Here is a 20,151-nt window from a genome sequence, read left to right as displayed (position 1 = left end):
CAATGATCGATGAGCAGGCACGGATCAATGTTGAAAACAATAATCAAATCGATCGATAATAATGAATTAATCAATGATTAAGCAGTAATGGAAAGAGAGGATTGGGGAGGGTGTAGGTTCCGGGGAAGGTCGCTGACCCTGGAGTCTTTGGGGTAGGGGTCGTATAGCGTAATCGTCTGCACCGTCAGCGGCGACGTGGACTGAACCCCCGGCAGGAACCTGAGAATAGAAAATAGAGAGAGGAGGAGAGGGGGATAGGGAGAGGAGAGAAAGGTAGAGTGAGAGAGAGAGGGGAAAAAAGGCTGTGGTGGTGTAGGGGTGGTGGAGGGATACGAAAAAGCAAGAGGGGTTCTGGGAAGTTAGAGTGAGGATAAATAGAGCTAGGTAGCTGACTACGGGCCGGAGCTAAGGGCCAGGTAGGCCAGGTAGGTGGCGTTGAGCAGGTAGGTGGAGAAGGGGGTGGAGTCATGGTGTGTTTCTCTCTCTCCTGAACTTCTGTTGTTCCAACACCATTATATACTGAAGGGCATGACAGGATTTAAAGGAATGCAGTGTTACATCAACTTGGATGCAAGGGCTCCTGAGTACTAACTCTGAACAGTGGTGGAAGTATACTCTTATTAAATTGCTTAAAAGTACACAAAATAGAAATACTCTGTTTAAGTAAAATTCCTGTATTCAACATTTCATTTGAGTAGAAATACAAACATTTTTAAATCGAAATACCCTCACTCACTCACTCACTCACTCACTCACTCACTCACTCACTCACTCACAAACACTTTTTATTGCGACCGTAAGGTCGCAGTTTAGTATCAAAACCTCCACCGGCCGTCCGTCCGTCCGTCCGTCCGTCCGTCCGTCCGTCCGTCCGTCCGTCGGTCACATGTCACACGTCACACCTTTGCCCTGCTCATATCTCCGCATCAGTATGACATCACACTGCTGACATCAGTATGACATCGGCAGCCATAGTTACACCTGGAATGTTGAATCTCCATATATGGAGATAACCTACGCATCACACAAAGTCTGACCTCACCAGCCCATACTTGGGCATGGACGACTTATATCTCCATATACGGAGATGGCCATATATGGAGATACGATGACATCACAGAGTCCACAGCTGATGATGTGGCGTGATGTCATACAATACACAAACAAGCCCTATATAAAGGGACAATTCTCACCAGGGAAGAGAGCATTCCCCACTAGCTGAGTATCTTAAGATGGTTGGATGTGATGATAAGCTATAAGCTTAGTTGATCCTGGCGATAAGGTCTGAGTCGAGGAATGCTCTCTTCCCTGGTGAGAATTGCCCCTTTATATAGGGCTTGTTTGTGTATTGTACCAGTAAGACTCCCTAATCGGGAGATAAGCGACCGTTGGTCGCTTATCTCCACAAATAGGCCAAAAGTTTGTTTTACCAATTATTACACTCTATGTGAACATTTACATCAACAAATCCCAAGTACTGGTTTTCATATATGGGCATAAAAGAGATTTGGTTCCCCTGGCATCACAGGGATCTCCATATATGGGCATAAAAGGGATTTGGTTCCCCTGACATTACAGTGATGTCAGTGGCTGGTTCTACAGAGGGGATCTCCATTTATGGGCATAAAAGGGAATGTATAACACGGGGATCTCCATATCTCCATATATGGGCATAAAAGGGATTTGGTTCCCCTGGCATCACAGGGATCTCCATATATGGGCATAAAAGGGATTTGGTTCCCCTGACATTACAGTGATGTCAGTGGCTGGTTCTACAGAGGGGATCTCCATTTATGGGCATAAAAGGGAATGTATGTATGATGATGTCAGATATCATAGACGTCATAGGACTTTCACATAACGAATAACTGAGTAAGCATGTAAACCCGTAAAATCTATATTTGGGCATGGCTGATTTATGACCTCATCATGATGACACGAGCAAACACAGCTGAATTGTATAAATGATCAGTGCAGAAACCAACAGAAGTATTTGACCAAGACTCTTGATCTTCAAGAACCCTGAGAACCTGTATTGTTTAGTATTTTACCATTTTTGGTGTTTGAAATGTTGAACTGGACTTTACATGGTGAAAGTGGATTCAATATATTGAGACTAGGGTAAAAAAACATGGTTGCTATGGTAAACAGTTGGTTGCTAGGGTAAAACCATGGTTGCTAAGGTGGTTGCTAACGTACACTAACAGACCAGCAACAACAGACTGTTGCCACAGCAACATACACAAAGGTTTGTGTACACATGTGGTGTGATGTCATACTGATGCGGAGATATGAGCAGGGCAAAGGTGTGACGTGTGACGTGTGACCGACCGACCGACCGACCGACGGACGGACGGCCGGTGGAGGTTTTGATACTAAACTGCGACCTTACGGTCGCATATCTCCGCATCAGTATATAGGGCTTGTTTGTTTATTGTATGACATCACGCCACATCATCAGCTGTGGACTCTGTGATGTCATCGTATCGCATCAGTATATAGGGCTTGTTTGTTTATTGTAGGACATCACGCCACATCATCAGCTGTGGACTCTGTGATGTCATCGTATCTCCATATATGGCTATCTCCGTATATGGAGATATAAGTCGTCCATGCCCAAGTATGGGCTGGTGAGGTCAGACTTTGTGTGATGCGTAGGTTATCTCCATATATGGAGATTCAACATTCCAGGCAATGCTCTCTTCCCTGGTGAGAATTGCCCCTTTATATAGGGCTTGTTTGTGTATTGTATGACATCACGCCACATCATCAGCTGTGGACTCTGTGATGTCATCGTATCTCCATATATGGCCATCTCCGTATATGGAGATATAAGTCGTCCATGCCCAAGTATGGGCTGGTGAGGTCAGACTTTGTGTGATGCGTAGGTTATCTCCATATATGGAGATTCAACATTCCAGGTGTAACTATGGCTGCCCGTATGACGTGAGAGGTGGAGGTTGTGATATTTGTGGAGATAAGCGACCAACGGTCGCTTATCTCCCGATTAGGGAGTCTTACTGGTTAAAAAAGGTTTATTGCGACCGTAGGTCGCATTTACTACCAAAACCTCCACAGTCTGTCCGTGGGTGAGTGAGTCAGTCAGTCCGTCCGTCACACTTTTGCCCTGCTCATATCTCCACAACCGTTGCCCCCATCCATGCCAAATTTTGCACACACACTCCTTGACTGCCAAACTACAACCTCCAAGGACCCCCCGAGCCCCAGGGACCCCCAGCTCCCTGGGGGACCCCCAAGTGTAAAAAATGACCAAATGTGGTCACACGTCACACGTCACACTTTTTCCCTGCTCATATCTCCGCAACCGTTGACCCAATCCATGCCACATTTTGCACACACACTCCTTGCCTGCCAAACTACCACCTCCAAGGACCCCCCGAGCCCCAGGGACCCCCAGCTCCCTGGGGGACCCCCAAGTGTAAAAAATGACCAAATGTGCAAAAATGACCAAATGACCACCCCAACGGGGCTGCTCACGGGGAATTCCCGGGGACCACCCACTCCTCGTGCTCCAGAACGGATGCAAAAGTGGTGACGCCCCCAGTGGAGGACCCCCTCCACTGCAGCTCACATAAAATGCCGATAAGCGGTCGCTTATCTCCCGATTAGGGAGTCTTACTGGTGGATAAAACATTGTTACGCAAGCATTGGTATGGCAGCTATTTATGCTGTCAAAGGAACAGTCAATGATGGCAATAGACAGGACACACACACACACACACACACACACACACACACACACACACACACACACACACACACACACACACACACACACACACACACACTTGTAAATCTGCTATACAGTACGTCCACAGTCATATGTACTGCCTCCTTCACTGTCCTATCAAGGGACAAGTGCATTCTTCTCTCTGATACCAAGGTTATCATGCAGCAAATTATAGAAAATGAAATAACCGAAACAATAAAAGATTTACAAAAAAAGTATAATTAAAGTCTTTTCAACCAGAGGTGTCCATGGACAGGTGTGTGTGTGTGTGTGTGTGTGTGTGTGTGTGTGTGTGTGTGTGTGTGTGTGTCCGTGCGTGCGTGCGTGCGTGCGTGCGTGCGTGCGTGCGTGCGTGTGCGTGTGTGTGTGCGTGCGTGTAAGATATTTGTATTGTCCAACTTCACATAGAATATACTTTTGCGATGTTACAGTTAGCTTTATCTATAAAATACTAAACATATTTTCCATGAAACGTGCCAGCTGATCAAAGTTCACAACGTAGAGAGGTATTTCGGCTCTAATGCAATTGCATGACAAGAGTATATCGAGGGCTTGGAGTTGGAGCGCAAGGCAATGTTTAAGCAATCTATACTTTAATATAGATTAGGCTTCAATGAATGTATTTTAAAATATACTTTTAAATGTTGTTTTTAATTACATTATTACAATCAATGAAAAGCTGTCCGTAAAAAAAAGTTACAATGTCACTTACCCCCTTTGCACTCCAAGCCCTCAATATAAGGGCTGACATTAAGTGAAGAAATTCTTAGTAATAAGGATTTGTTGACTATTATCAATCAAATGCTTGCTATAAACAATAAGACACCTGCCTTTTCAGGTTGGTGAGTTTGAGAAGTATACATTTTAATTCAAACATTGTGTTGCCCCTGAAGAAAACTAAATTATGGAGCAAAACTTTAACCATGATTTCACATAACAATACAAGGCTTAAAATTAAATCTAATAGCAATAAACCTCCAAATGTATTGTAATGTAAAAAAAAATCTACAAAATATAATAACTCTGCCCTTCACACGGAGAACAATGTTACCTGACAGGTTAGAACACTTTGACGTCAGATGTTTTTCAGAGTTTTTGTTGAATAAGTTAATGACAACACCCTCAGATGAATATAGACACTCTGGATTGTTGAAGGTGGAGCACCGTCTTTTCTTTGAACGTCTCCTCTGCAGATGAAGGTAAAATGTCTCTTGTCTTTTCACATCCACTTCATCTGAATGTGAATTCAACAGGACCCAGCAGTAAATATTGTTTGAGGTAAAATGTTTGAGGTATAATATTCTTTTAAAATACATATTTAATATTTGCATACTTAACAAGTTGAATTACTGTATGGCCAATCCTCAACGCCAACCTTAATTTTGTGATTCCTGCCATAATGGTATTCAGCTCGGACAGCGTTGAGTCGGCAGAAGTGGGCTTGTGACTCGCCCGAGCAAGATGTCATCTGAGTGAATGCCTGCACTGAGCTCGCCTTGTTGTCAATGTTTTAAGCTTGGTTTTAAAGTGTTTAGGTAGGCTGCACTGCACTGCCCTATTTTCAGTGTTGAGTCAATGTTGATCATAAACCCCTCGCAAAAAGTTAGAAAACGTAACTTCGTCCAATAATCGATTATTTCTCTCCTTCATTAATAGGATATCAATTGCTATTGTGTTTTATATAAAAAAAAAACAACACACTTAGTTTGACAGCATCAGTAGGAATGAATAGTCTATAGCACTGTTTTCTCTGGCACAAGACACATGAGGTCTGTCAGATCAAACTATACAAAACAAACCTCTGTTCGAAGTGAAGCTGTGAATTTTTATTCTATGTGTTCTATGTGCTTTAGTTCTATATTTTTATGAATTCTGAATGAATGAATGAATGATTTTGTCTGGAGGGCCAAATTGTCATGTGAAGCTTGACCAATCCTCAAGGATTGTACGGGACATGCACAGGACAGACAAAACGAACTAATCACAGCGCAGAGATGCACGGGACAGGTACGGGACACACAAATCCACACCTTGGAAGTGGCTTTCACCGCTTCAAAAATAAACAGTCCCGTTGTGTAACATCACATCACGTCAGAGAGAGAGTAGAAAACAGAACATGCTTACTGGGGATACAGCCATGTTCGTATATTCAATGCCAAAAACATCAAGGGCGAGGTCGCGCCATGTCTTGACCATCTGGCCAGTGATGTATATCGGACCAGTTACCCATATATATGGAGATCCATGTACTGTATAATGGAGATATGCTGTGAGACCACAAACATGCTTACTCAGTTATTCGTTATGTGCAAGTCCTATGACATCTATGACATCTGACATCATACATACAATCCATTTTATGCCCATACATGGAGATGATCAGATCCCTGTCTGTAGAACCAGCCTGTATATGGGCTGTCTTGGCCATCTGTCTTGGCCATATATGGATTCTGTTATGGCCTTCATTATGCATTCCCATATGAAGTCCTGTTAGATATTGGCTTAATATTGATGGCATCAGGGATCTCCATATATGGGCATACAAGGGATTATGTTAGTGTGGTTCCCCTGACATCACAGTGATGTCAACCTCCACTGGCTGTCCGTCAGTCCATCACGTCACGTAACGTCACGTAACACTTTTTGCCCTACTCTTATCTCTGCCACCATTGCCCCTATCCATGCCTAACTTTGCACACACACTCCTTAGCTGGCAAATAACAACCTCTGCCCCTGATTTCTCACATGCCCCTGTTCTAGCGCCTCCATCAGGCTGCTTTTTCCTGACAACATTAATGGACACTGCTCCTACAGATCTTGCCTAAAAATGATGCAAAGTGCTACACACATTCCCTCAACACATAGGCATGCATGCCACTTAAAATCTTCACATCTACCTGCACATGACCCTCTTCTAGCACCACCATGTGGCCAAATTTAGAAAAACACATATTTTTCCACTGCCTCTACTGAGGTTCCACAATAATCGCTATTTCGACATGCTCCTGCACTTTCTGCCCTACAATCACACAAAGCAGTACACAGAATGTTTTAAGTCATCTCATCACCATGGATTTGTCCCATTTCCCATATTTCCTCCTGCTTGCCTACCATTGCCTTATCAACTTTGCTGGATTACAGAAGAAGAATATCCGGGTAGAGCTATGTCTACTATGTATAGCCTTATCAAGTTTGCTCCCATATTCTCTCCTGATTGGCTACGATTGCCTTCTAAAGTCTGTGTAAGTGACTTGACGGTCGTTTATCTCCCAATTAGGGAGTCTTATTGGTATTCAGTGTTGATGGACAGTGGGGGTGCACGGGGGAGAAGACGACAGCCAGCCCCATGGCCTCCCCTAAGTAACAAGAAATCTTGTGAAATCGTCAACCAATCATCAAGGACAATGATACACGAAAGAAGAAGACATGGGGGATGTTAATGAATATAGGAATGAATTGCAACCCAAAACGGGAAGATGCACAGTCGGTAATGCACACCTAACGTGGCTAATCTTTATAATAAATTAGCCTACTGAATTTAACGCTTGGTAACATGTTATATTACCCATTACCGCAAAGAGTTACTTAAGTAACAAGTTACCCCCAACACTGGCAGTGACAGTAAGTGACTGTTTATCCAGTAGGATTTATTAATGTATGTATTTAAATGTTTATTCTACCACTTTTTCGAGTCACGTGTTCAAATACTGGATTCTGATTGGCTAAATTCCGGAGGTTATCAGAGGACAACTGCCGCAACGTTGTGTGTCCGAGATCAATGCGCCTCAGTGTACATCCGGGGACTTCAGGAGGTCCTTTCCCCCAACCAACAAATGACGGTGGCAACGGTCCTATGTTTACTAACGTGCATGCTATAGTCGCCGATTTATTTGGATCCAATGCAATCCGCCAACTTTAAAGCCCCTTTTCTCTGAACCTATGCCTTTCTGGAAGCGAACAGCCTCTATTTACGGCCGGAACGGTACTTCTAACTGACGTTAGCTTAGCTGTAAGCTAGACGCATGGATTAGTATGGAGTTGGCGCCATCTGTTGGTGAGTAGAAGATGTTGTTTGTGGAACTATCTGCTGTCTCGCGGAAGTTTTATAGGCAATAATGATTGTAACTTAAGATCCTTGCAAGTTACAACTATGTGTTTTCTTTCATGTATACGGGAAAAAGTGGTAGAAAAGCTATTTACCACTCGGGGTCGGACATTATGCTCTCATAATGTCCTGAGTGATGGTGTTATCGGACTCGGCTGCGCCTCGTCCGATAACACCATCACTGCGGACATTATGAGAGCATAATGTCCTCTCACTCGGGGTAAATTGCTTACTTTAATTTCCTTTTATATTCTGACGGAAAGATCAACGAAGTAAGTAAATGTAAATGTGTATCAATGGGTGACAGAGTGAAGACATGTGACCAGCGGTGCTGTCCTCAGCAGAGATCCTGAACACAATGGAGCAACTTCAACTTCCTGAACTGTCAGATGAGGACTGTCCAGGTAATAATGGCAATGGGAAGAAGGAAAGAAAGAAAGAAAGAAAGAAAGAAAGAAAGAAAATGTTTAATTTCTAGTGACACATTATTATCAGAAAGAAAAAAATGCCTTATAGCTACATATGTTACCTGAATTTTCTCCCCTAAAACATGATGATCAGGTATTATGATTATAATAGAAGGAAGATTTTTTTTTCTTCAAAAAAGTGTACAGAAAGTGTTCAAATTATGTTTTTATGTGGCCACACCCACCAGTTCATTAAGTATGCCTGGTTGTCAGGTGGGTGGTGACCCAGTTTAAGTTAGCCACACCCACACTGTTGTGTGTATGGTAAAGGGGGAAGGGTTGATTATTATGTGTCCCAACACGGCTGACGGCTAGTCATTGATTTTTTTTGTTGAAGATATGGCTTATAGAATGATGCCATGCTGAAATACTACTTTTGAGATATTCAAGTTCTAAATAAATGTCTAACCTGCAATGACCTGCATGATCTCTCACATTAATTAAAAAAAGTCTTATTTACAAGAGTTAAGCTCTGGCGTTTAAGTGAAATGTAGCCTGATATTTATGAAATGCTTTTGTGGCTTTATCACATTTTAGTAAAAAAAAAAGTAATTTCAGCTGTGGTCTAAAGTAGTGGCTTCCGAAATGACTGCCCCTGTGTCACACTCAGTCACATATGATGTCATTTACTCAGTGTTTTTCAGTTGGGCCTTTTGACTCAGGCTTTCAGCTTTCAGGAAGTAACCAACAATACACAGGGCAGGCAAATGTGCACATTATAACCCCACCCTGTGGTCTATTACAAAACAGAAACAGTACAAAACTATGGCACCACCTCTTTAAATCCTTCTCTGATTTGACAAAGTGCATTAATGTATTAGTCATGTAAAACTGAAGGTTCTGGCAACATCAACATCAATGTCAGCTCCACAGCCAGAGACAGGGGTACATAATGCTTTTGTTACCTGGCAAATGTGATATTTACTGGTAAAATATGAATGTCATTCTCCCTTGATAATGACAGTAGTCCCACTGCATGAATGTCATGCTCCCACAGAGCACACTTAATTATCCTCTTGTCCTTAATGCAGGATCTGAACTTGCACCAGAAGACTCGGCTAACAATCCTGCCATCTCTGGTCAAACTGGTGGTCCTGTCAACAGCTCCACAGACAAAGGTAGGCCTACACAATATATTTTTACCCGGTATAGCATACTGCTAAGCTATGAAAGTTATTCTCCCTAGATAATGACAGAGTCCCATTTCATAATGATATACTCTACTATAGTTTGTGAAGCATTTCTCAACCACTCTTTTTTTTCCTTCTTCTTGCAAACAGCACTTTTTGTGATGCAGAATAGGGCACAGTTGATTCAAAAGGTTAACACAGTGATGGCTATAGTAGATAGTTTAGGAACAATGGTCCACCATGAGTTCCGTGCCAAGATGCAAGCCCAGGAGACAAGCATGGACCAAATGAGACTACTGTATACATTGATGCCAGATAAAGGGGGGGAAAACATCAAAGCAGCATTTTACGATGCCCTTAAACAACACGAACGCCACCTGTTGGAGAGCATGGGTAAGATATTATATTACATATTATATTATTATTCATTGTTGTGTCCACCCCACAAGCGGAATATTGTCTACCAGGCTAATGTGGTATGTTATACTGTAAAGATATGATTGTTATTATGGCATAATGACATATTTCATGAATGTCATGTCCACTGAGTCCACTTCATTATTGTCTTCTCCATATGCAGGATCTGAACAGCCATCGGAAGTCTCAACTAACAAGCCTGCTGAGAGCAGTAAGAAAGTCTTAATTTACAGCTTTATCATCACACTATCACAAAGTGATGGCAACATATGCATTTAAAAAACTCTACAATAAACACCGGGAGTATTAGATTGTCACTTAATTGTTATTGCTTTATGCCTATGTGTCATATAGGGATATTATCCTGTATTCCTCTTGATGATGGGGGGGGGGGGGGTGAAAGCAATCTAAATTTGATCAGTTCTGATATTACTAGCGCCAGCCTTAGGAGATGAACATTCGGCGAAAATAACCAATCTAGAAGCTCACAACGCACAGCATCACCACGTGGTGATGCGTTGTGAGTTTCTATCTATTTTCAGAAACTGGAATCCGGTCAACTAAATTGCAAGGCCATAAGGCCAAGTAGAGTTCAAGCGGTTAACTTGAGAATCACCAACCCTTCTCATTTGTGTTCCATAATTACCATTACCCTTAATGATAGCCTTTCCTCTTTTGTCTTTTAGAAACTCCTGCTGCTGTGTATCAACAACGATTCAAGTCTAAACTGAGAAAGAAGTTTCAGGTTTTGTCTACAAAACAAGGGAAAAAAACACTTTTTCTCAGACATCTACATCACAAAGGGTGGGAGTGGCGAGGTCAATAAAGAACATGAGGTCAGACAGATTGCACCAGCATCCATGCAACCAGCAGAACCAGAAAAGATAATCAGCTTTGAGGACATGTTCAAAACGTTACCTGGAGAAAAGGGCCCAATAAGAACAGTGATGACGAAAGGAGTGGCTGGTATTGGTAAAACAGTCTTAGCAAATAAGCGTGCTCTGGACTGGGCAGAAGACAAAGCCGACCAGAATGTCCTCTTCATGATTCCATTCACTTTCCGAGAGCTGAATAGGAAGAAGGACAAGGTTTTCAGCTTGATGGAGCTTCTTCATCAGTACTTTGGTGAAACCAAGATGGAAGAAATCTGTGGCCCCGACGGGTCCGGAGTTATGATCATCCTTGATGGATTGGATGAAAGTCGGCTTCCTTTAAAATTCGAGGACAATGATATCTTGACCGATGTCACAACGCCGGCCTCCTTGGACGTGTTGCTGACAAACCTCATCAAGGGGGACCTGCTACCCTCTGCTAAAATCTGGATAACCACTCGACCTGCAGCAGCCGATCAGATATCCACTGATTATGTTGACAGGATGACAGAGGTCAAAGGCTTCACTGATGCTCAAAAGGAAGAGTATTTCATGAAGAGATTCAGTGATAAGAATGTGGCCAAAACAATCTTCTCACAAATCAAGAAATCACTAAGCCTCTACATCTTGTGTCACATCCCAGTCTTCTGTTCCATCATTGCTGCCGTTCTGGAGAATGCGTTAAGAGAAGGAGAACAGGATGAGAAAGGAGCAACACTTAACACCCTGGCTGCGATGTTCATCCACTTCACAGTGGATCTGTCCAAACAGAAAGATAAAAAGTACACCAACAGCACACAGAACAGTGATGTCATTCTGTCGCTGGGAAAAATGGCCTTTGACCAGCTGGAAAATGGCAACATGATCTTCAGTGAAGAGGACCTGGAAAAGTATGGCATTGATATCAGAGATGCCGCTGTGTGCTCAGGCGTTTTCACACAGATCGTGAAAGAGGAGTATGGGCTATACGAGGACCAAGTGTTCTGCTTTGTCCATCTGAGTGTTCAAGAGTTTCTGGCTGCTCTTTATGCCTATGTGTCATTCATCAACAAAGGTGACAACGTACTGTCAGACCCAAAAGCAACCTCCAAGTTGACAAAGCTAAAGCTAAGAAAAGGTGACAATGTACTGTCAGACCCAAAAGCAACCTCCAAGTTGACAAAGCTAAAGCTAAGAAAAAATGAATTTCACTTCTACCAGTGCGCTGTAGACATGGCCGTAGAGAGTCCCAATGGACACCTGGACTTGTTCCTCCGTTTTCTGCTGGGCCTCTCATTGGAGTCCAATCAGACTCTCTTACGACGACTGCTTGATGTGAAGACAGGAAATAGGTCCAAGGCCAATAAGAAGACCATTGAGTACATCAAGGAGAAGATCAGGGCGAATCCCTCTCAAGAGAGATGCATCAATCTATTCCACTGTCTAAACGAGCTGAATGACCATTCTCTAGTGGAGGAGATCCAACAGTCCATGAGTTCAGGAAGTCTCTCCACAGACAAGCTCTCTCCTGCTCAGTGGTCAGCTCTGGTCTACATATTGCTGTCATCAGAAAAGGAACTGGACGTGTTTGACCTGAAGAAATTCTCTGCTTCAGAGGAGTGTCTTCTGAGGCTGTTGCCAGTTGTCAAAGCCTCCAAGATAGCCCTGTAGGTGCACTGATAATAAGTCGTTAGATTCAAGATTGTTATTTTATTTTAATAGGAAAATAATTACAATAATCTTTTTTTATTATTCAGGCTGAATGTCTGTAACCTTTCAGAGAGATGTTGTAAGGAGTTATCGTCAGTTTTCAGCTCGAGCTTCAGTTTGAGAGAGATTGACCTACAATCTACAAAGTAGAGATTAACAACAATCTAGAGGATAGTGGCGTGGATCTACTCTCTGCTGGACTGGAGAGTAAGCACTGTATACTGGAAACTCTCAGGTCAGTAACTAGGTGCACTGATAATAACGAGTTAGATTCAATATCATGTGATCATATTTTATGATCACACAAATGTTGGTGCTGAGATTGGATGTTAGGAGTATTAGACTGCAGGGCACAGACAAAATCTGCACAATACACAACACACAATACACAACACAGTACAATATACTAGAACACAATTACACTACACACAATATAGTCAACATAGGGAACATATCAGTGTAGAGGAGGCAGTGTTTCTGTACTCAAGATTAAATAAATCAAAGATTAAAGATGTGTAATGTTACATCTCATAATATGAGAGGTTTTGGTTCCAGCCAATTCCTAATTATTGTAGCAGCAATATTAACACTAACAAAGCTATTTAAGAATTATATCTGTAGTAAATTAAAAAGTAATGAAAAATTAAGTAATATCATTACACTCTCTGAGGTACTTAGAGATTCTGTGTGCATGGGTAAAATATTATATGCATATTTGTACAGTATGTGTGCACTGTAGTGTTAATTTCGACGACTAAAACTAAGATAAAAAATGTTTGTTGACTACCTGTTGTCACTGACTAAACATATCGACAATTTCCTAGAAAAATTAAAACTATACTAAAATGTTAGGGAGGGACTAGTGGAGTAGAGATCCAGTAGAACTAAAAGACAAGTCATTTTAAGTTTGGTCGCACTCTGTTGTTACACTCTGAAAATAGAATATCTACAAGCTCACAACGTTGTAAGCTTGTAGATCGGCTATTTTCAGCATGCAACCAAGTGTAAAATAACGCACTATGACACCATCAAGGCCAGCCAAAATACACTTATGTCGACAAAATCAACTGTAGATTTAGTTGACTAAAACTAGAGTAGAACTTAAAACTTTTCAAATGACTAAAATGTGACTAAAACTAAATTAAAATGTATTTAAAAAAGACTACATCAAAATTTGCTGTAAAAATGAACACTGGCTCATTGCACTTCATATGTGTATGAGCGTATGCACATGTATTATATGTGTGCATAATTATGTTTGTGTGTCCAGCCATGCAGTAGGTAGGCCTAACTGTGTGTGTGTGGGTGTGTGTGTGTGTGTGTGTGTGTGTGTGTGTGTGTGTGTGTGTGTGTGTGTGTGTGTGTGTGTGTGTGTGTGTGTGTGTGTGCGCGTGTGTGCGTGTGCGTGCATACATGTACATACGTGTACGTGTCTGTGCGTGCACTGATATGAACTGGTCAGATTATGTTATTTCATTTTAATAGAAAATAAAATTCAATTACCATTCTTTTTTCGTCCAGGCTGAGTGGCTGTAACCTTTCAGAGAGATGCTGTAAGGAGTTATCGTCAGTTCTCAGCTCCAGCTTGAGTTTGAGAGAGATTGACCTCAGTAACAACGATCTACTGGACAGTGGCGTGGATCTGCTCTCTGCTGGACTGGCGAGTAAGCACTGTATACTGGAAACTCTCAGGTCAGTAAGTAGGTGCACTGATAATAACTAGTTAGATTCAATATCATGTGATCATATTTTATGATCACACAGATGTTGGTGCTGAGATTGAATGTTGGGAGTATTAGAATGCAAGGCACAGACAAAATCTGCACAATACACAACACACTGCAATACACACAATGGACTCTATTCATGCCCTGCCCACTCAGCAAATTTCTCAGCAACTTCCTGGTGCTTTGAAGGGCAAACCCTTAAATGCTTTGGGCCTTTTACTGTCTTGTGTTCTTGATCATGCTAGCTGTATTTTATACTTTACTATTCGGAAATTGCATTAAATTTGCGATTTCTGTGCAATTTGCGAACCCTGCTGGCCTCCACATAGAAATTGCCATGGCTGTAGAGGTCTCCGGGGCAGAAGACCCCAACTTGGTGTAGTGTCTGGTCCTGAGACTTAGTCACAGTCATGGCAAAGCAGCCAACAGTAGCCAACAGTATCCTTTTTATACTGTTGGATAATAGTGATGTCACATGTACAACTGTTGTCATAAATAGTCACACTTAGAAAGTGTCAGTGTGATGTAAAACGGATGTGTGCCCATATATGGAAATCTCTATCTCTCAGTCCTTGTCAGTGTGATATCAGTTTGATGTAAAACGGATATGTGCCCATATATGGAGATCTCTGTATCTCTCAGTCCTTGTCCCCTATTATGGGCATATTGGTTGGATCGACGGTTCTACTGAAACATTTTGTTTTGTACAACTGTACATCATGCAAGTACAGTAGGGAGGCAGGGGAAGTAGCTAAGAACGTAGGCAAAGATCTGAGCTATCTGAGTGTGAAAGTTGTCTGTAGAGTCTGTAGATCCAACCATGTGTTGTGAGACGTCTTTCATGCAAATCGGGCCAATTTGGCCTCTGCTTCAATTAGTAGTCAGGATTGTAGCAGCAATAATAACACTAACAAAGATATATTTAAGAATTATAACTGTAGTAAAGTCAAAGGTAAAGACAAATGAAGTGTACATTCATCATAACACACTCTGAGGTAGGCTACTTAAAGATTCTGTGTGCATGGGTCTTTAAATATTAATGCATAATTATTTGTACAGTATGTGTGCACTGCACTGCATGTGTATATGAGTGTATGTGTACATGTATGCATATGCATGTGTGCATACTTATGTTTGTCTGTGTGTGTGTGTGTGTGTGTGTGCGTGCGTGCGTGCGTGCGTGCGTGCGTGCGTGTGCTTGTGCTTGTGTGTGTAGTTTATCAGGCTGTTTGGTCACAGAGAAAGGCTGTTCTTCTCTGGACTCAGCTCTGCTCTCCAACCCCTCCCATTTGAAAGAATTGGACCTCAGCAAAAATCATCCAGGAGACCGAGGAGTGGCGCTACTGTCTGCTAGACAGAGGGATCCGCACTGCAGCCTTAAGACTCTTAAGTATGGAGGCACTTGATGCCACTCAGTGGCATGGTGCTCTATAGGTTTACAGTACGCTAACACTGTGAGTGTGATGTTGAAAAGTATTAATTGTTTAATGTTTAATTGTGTGAAATCGTTATGTATTGATTCTGTTTTCAAAGAGAAAAGACAGGCCTGACTTTGTCTCTCCCTCATCCCCAGTGTTGACCATGGTGGAGTGTGCTTGCTGAAAAGAGGTTTAAAGAAGTGCCGTGCACCAAGTAAGTGTGTATATTGATTTATTCATTAAATTAAAACAGCACAACATCCAGCTATCACATCCAGTCAGAGGTTTCAATTAATAGTAGGATAGTAGGAATTGCAGGACTTATGATAGGATATAGTATTATTTATACTTTGTAAACTGGTGCTGCATTGTGTCTTGTTCTCCCATCATTAATTGAACATATTCGATTATTGAAAAATTACCACTTCATCTAAATATTAAATGTTATGAGCCAATGAGCATGCAGGAAAAAAAAAAAAAACTCACAACACATTGTGCCGTCATACAACAAAGTAGACTAAAGTAGGCTTGATGGAGAAACAGCTTCACTGTAAAATCCTCACAGTTAAAAATGGGTTAGATTCCATTTGGTTCCATTTCTACTCTCTCAGATCAGTAGTTAGTGGTAGACTGAATAGTGGTAGTATTCATAATTACAAATGACAAAGTACATTTTCTTTGACATCAATGCGATGCTGTGAATAAAACGTGATCCAGTCCTGACTGATATCCAGGCAGTGTATGATGAATCACCATGCCTATGCTCTGTGAGCATTGTAGATCAGCTATTTTTGAAAAGCCTAAATATGAAATAGGGCATAGGTGGGTAATGTATGTGAATTATCTTCTTTTCATAATAACATGTCATTATTTAGTTTTATTTGTTTGTAAAATGTTGTTGTGTTGTATCTCGTTCTCTCATCAGGTGTGTGTGAACTCACACTGGATCCAAACACGGCAAACAGCTGTCTCTCTCTGTCTGACAACAACAGGAAGGTGACATGTGTGGATGAGGATCAGTATCCTCAGTATCCTCATCATCCAGACAGATTTACAAACTATGCACATGTGATTTGTAGAGAGAGTTTGATTGGACGATCTTACTGGGAGGCGGAGTGGAGTGGTAAAAGGGTTGAGATAGCAGTGACATACAGAGGAATCAAAAGAAAGGGTAAGGGTGATGAGTGTAGCTTTGGAAATAATATCAAGTCTTGGTGTTTGGTTTGTTATCGTGATGTTAACAGATACAGAGTGGACCACGATAAGAAGTACACTGACCTCCCTGTCAGACCCTACGGCTCCAACAGAGTAGGAGTGTATTTGGACTGGCCTGCCGGCACTCTGTCCTTCTATAAAGTGTCCTCTGACACACTGACACACCTACACACCGTCCAGTCCACGTTCACTGAACCACTCTATGCTGGGTTCTATTTGGATTATAAAGACAGCTCTGTGTCTCTGTGTCAGATAGTGGAGGAGCAGGAGCAGGAGCAGTGCTGGTTATAGGACTCAGGTGGCCCTATGCAAGATTAGAACTTGCATTCAACTGCATGAGGAACATTATCAAATTATTCTGTTGTGTCTTGTGTGAGATCTTTGTTTTATTGCATATTAAAATAACGCTAGTTTTTGGATAGGGGATACGTGACATAATATTTATATTAAAAGAATATATATTCTCCCTGTGATGTGGCCCCTTAGTGGTTGTGGCCCTAAGCGACCGCTTATGTTGCTTATGCCAAGAACCGACACTGAGCAGGAGGAGGGTTAGGTTAGGGTTACCACGACGACAACGAGGTGGTTAGGTGTTAGGGTTACAAATAATATGTTAGGATTAGGGGTGTAACGATACATTTTAACAACGATACGATACGCATCACGATACATGGTTGATGATACGATACATGGACAATATTGGTTAATTCATGGCGATACGATACGGATACGATTCGATTAAATGATTTAAAATCGATATAGTAACTATTTAGCAAAGAAACTAAATCTGTGTGAAACGTGTCAATAGTGCATGTTTTTAAGGGAAACATCTATTACTATGGATATAAATAAGTTAACACTGTGATTCTCTAGCAAATACATGGACATTAAACATATGGACAAACCCGCACCGACCTGAACACAGAGATTACACACATGTATCGATGGACCAAGAGTAGCTATATGGAATGGAAAAGTAATTAAACCCTTCTTTTTCATTTTCCTTCTTAAAATTGCTAAATACAAGGCACAAATACTTAGTTTCCATACAGTCAATTATTTGCACTGCAAAACGATTCAATACCGGTTGTAAAACGATACAGATATGATACAAAGCCAAAACGGTACGATATTTTGCTTTTGCAAACGATATAGTAGATCATTGCAAATTAAAAACGATTTTTCGATATCGTTACACCCCTAGTTAGGATCCATTTGGTTTAATTTGTACCCTCTGACAGTTACAAATAGGTTAGGATCCATTTGGTTTAATTTGTACCCTCTGACAGTTACAAATAGGTTAGGGTCAATTTGGTTAAATTTTTACCCTCTTACAAATGGGTTATGGTCGATTTGGTTTAATTTGTACCCCCTGACAGTTACAAATGGGTTAAGGTTAATTTCATCCCATATGGCATATTACAAGGGGCACTCCACCACTTTTCAATCTATCTTCATATAATAGGTCCTCACTAATGTTCATGATAAAATATCACAATTTTTTTTTCTACTCAGTTTGGGTCTCATAGGAGAGCTGTGGGAGGGTCAAATCCTTCTACCGGTGAGATCATCAATGGGAAATGCAAGCTAATAGAAACTGCAGGCTTTCTATTCCTGAAAAAGTTGCAATGTTAAAGTGGAAGCCATTGTTCTCGTGATAATAAAAATCAATTTTATTTTTTCAAAAATATTATCTATTTTTTTTGTCAAACGATGATGTCAGCGGTAGAAGGATTTGACAGCTCTCCTATGAGACCCAGACTGAATAGAAAAAAAAATTGCTATTTTATTATGAACATTAGTGAGGCCCTATTATATGAATACAGGTTGAAAAGTGGTGAACTACTCCTTTAAGTAAAAGTAGTACGCCACAATGTAGAAAGTAATATGTCTGTATTCAAACATTTCATTGCTAAAAGTATTAGCATGAACTTATACCCATTTCAAAATATGTTACAATGTTTCAGAAATGGCTCTAAAAGCTCACAACACTTCACATCTAAAATAGTGGTTCATTTATGTTTTGTAATCAGGGCCTGGTTCTTTTAAGCGGTCGTTATAGACCCGTTTCTTGTTTACAAACAGTGAGACTAAATGCACAGGTGACTGTATCATGTAATCAATTCCCAACAATCCCCAAACCTGTTGTTTTGGGGAGGGCTGCTTTCATTGGCTCATTTGGTACCGACCTGCGTGCGCATCTAGGTTTTTATCAGTGTAACGTATACCAGAAATGCATATATAGGGCCACAACCACTAAGGGGGCCACATAAAAAAAAAATATATATATATATATATATATATATCCCCTATCCAAAAACGAACATTATTATTTTAATACGCAATAAAACAAAGATCTCACACAAGACACAACAGAATAATTGATAATATGCCACAGGTAGTTGAATGCAAGTTGCAAATTGCATTATGGAATCCATCTGCGGCTCACAGGCCACAGTGGTTGTGACTTTGTGTGTGTTGTGACCTGTCACACGGCTGCTCCAGTCACTGTCTGTCAGTAATAAATCAATGTGCTGAGACACCCATATCTGCCCGTATCAGCAAAGAAATGAATAAAGAAAAAACTAGTCCTAGAACCGGCACTGTTTGTAATAATTTAAGCTACGTAGTTACTTGTGAAATCATTGCAGTGGAGTAAAAAGAAAAGTACAGTACTTCAGAATTGTAGACGGGAACAGTACTTGAGTAAACGTACTTTCCACCACTGTCCATGTGCACACTCTCAAGGTTACAAATATCAACATGTACAAATACAAAGCCAGAAAAGTGATGCAATATATTAGTGTTAGCCTGACACTCAGCCTGAATTTTCATTTCGTTTCACTCCTCAACATATTTTTTTTTTTAATGGGCATGGCTAGCGATTCAGGGGCTGGAGCCAGACACTCGCCCTCTCTCAGACTATATGAGCCAGACTGTATAGAGCTTGTAAATTATGGGTTATATGTTGTTCAGATCAGAGCTACAACTATGTGATGTTTGCTGTTTGTTTCACATGTTCACATGATCAATAAGACCTGTATTATGCCCGGCTGTTGCTTTTTAAACTTTGTCATGTATAAACTACATGATATTCTATATACAGATGCTGATCTTATTCATTCATGTGTGAGTCTTGGTTTTGTACGTCTTTTTCCTTGAATTGTCAAGAACGGTAGAACATGTCTCGATTGATTAAATATTGTAAATTGTAAAAAACTGGTAAAGTTGAGTTAGACAAGAATGTCATGACTGCTAATGATGTATGTACACATTATTATCAACTTTTATGACAATAAACTTCCAACGTTCATTCTCTTTGAAAAGCGCATCTGTTCATTATTCATATTTTTAAATATA

General features: G+C 41.0%; 2 protein-coding genes and 1 pseudogene across 3 annotated transcripts in view; 2 read left to right on the top strand and 1 right to left on the bottom strand.

Moving 5' to 3' along the window:
• The window catches only part of LOC308299930 (extracellular calcium-sensing receptor-like), a gene marked incomplete at both ends in the record, with an annotated part of 31,760 nt that extends 26,611 nt beyond the window's left edge, over positions 1-5,149 (bottom strand). Inside the window, 2 exons of the mRNA XM_080743707.1 lie at positions 138-219; positions 5,127-5,149. Of these exons, the coding sequence (XP_080599833.1) occupies positions 138-219; positions 5,127-5,149 (105 nt within the window). The remainder of the gene's footprint in view (positions 1-137; positions 220-5,126) is intronic.
• A 596-nt stretch (positions 5,150-5,745) lies between these two features.
• On the top strand, positions 5,746-15,564 carry LOC308299929 (NACHT, LRR and PYD domains-containing protein 3-like; annotated as a pseudogene). Its single transcript has 8 exons — positions 5,746-5,758; positions 8,198-8,260; positions 9,355-9,441; positions 10,657-11,796; positions 11,878-12,388; positions 12,479-12,666; positions 13,953-14,123; positions 15,375-15,564. The product of its transcript is annotated as an NACHT, LRR and PYD domains-containing protein 3-like (transcript).
• A 766-nt stretch (positions 15,565-16,330) lies between these two features.
• Positions 16,331-17,082, top strand: LOC308299928 (stonustoxin subunit beta-like; the record flags this gene model as incomplete). Its single annotated transcript, XM_080743706.1, has 2 exons — positions 16,331-16,343; positions 16,502-17,082. The coding sequence occupies 2 exons, from the start codon at positions 16,331-16,333 to the stop codon at positions 17,080-17,082; spliced, it is 594 nt and encodes a 197-aa protein (XP_080599832.1).
• Positions 17,083-20,151: the final 3,069 nt, after the last annotated feature.

The sequence above is a fragment of the Nannobrachium achirus genome (assembly GCF_963921795.1).
Source record: "Nannobrachium achirus genome assembly, chromosome: 15".
Taxonomy (NCBI): domain Eukaryota; kingdom Metazoa; phylum Chordata; class Actinopteri; order Myctophiformes; family Myctophidae; genus Nannobrachium; species Nannobrachium achirus.
This window is presented reverse-complemented; position numbering and strand designations above follow the sequence as displayed.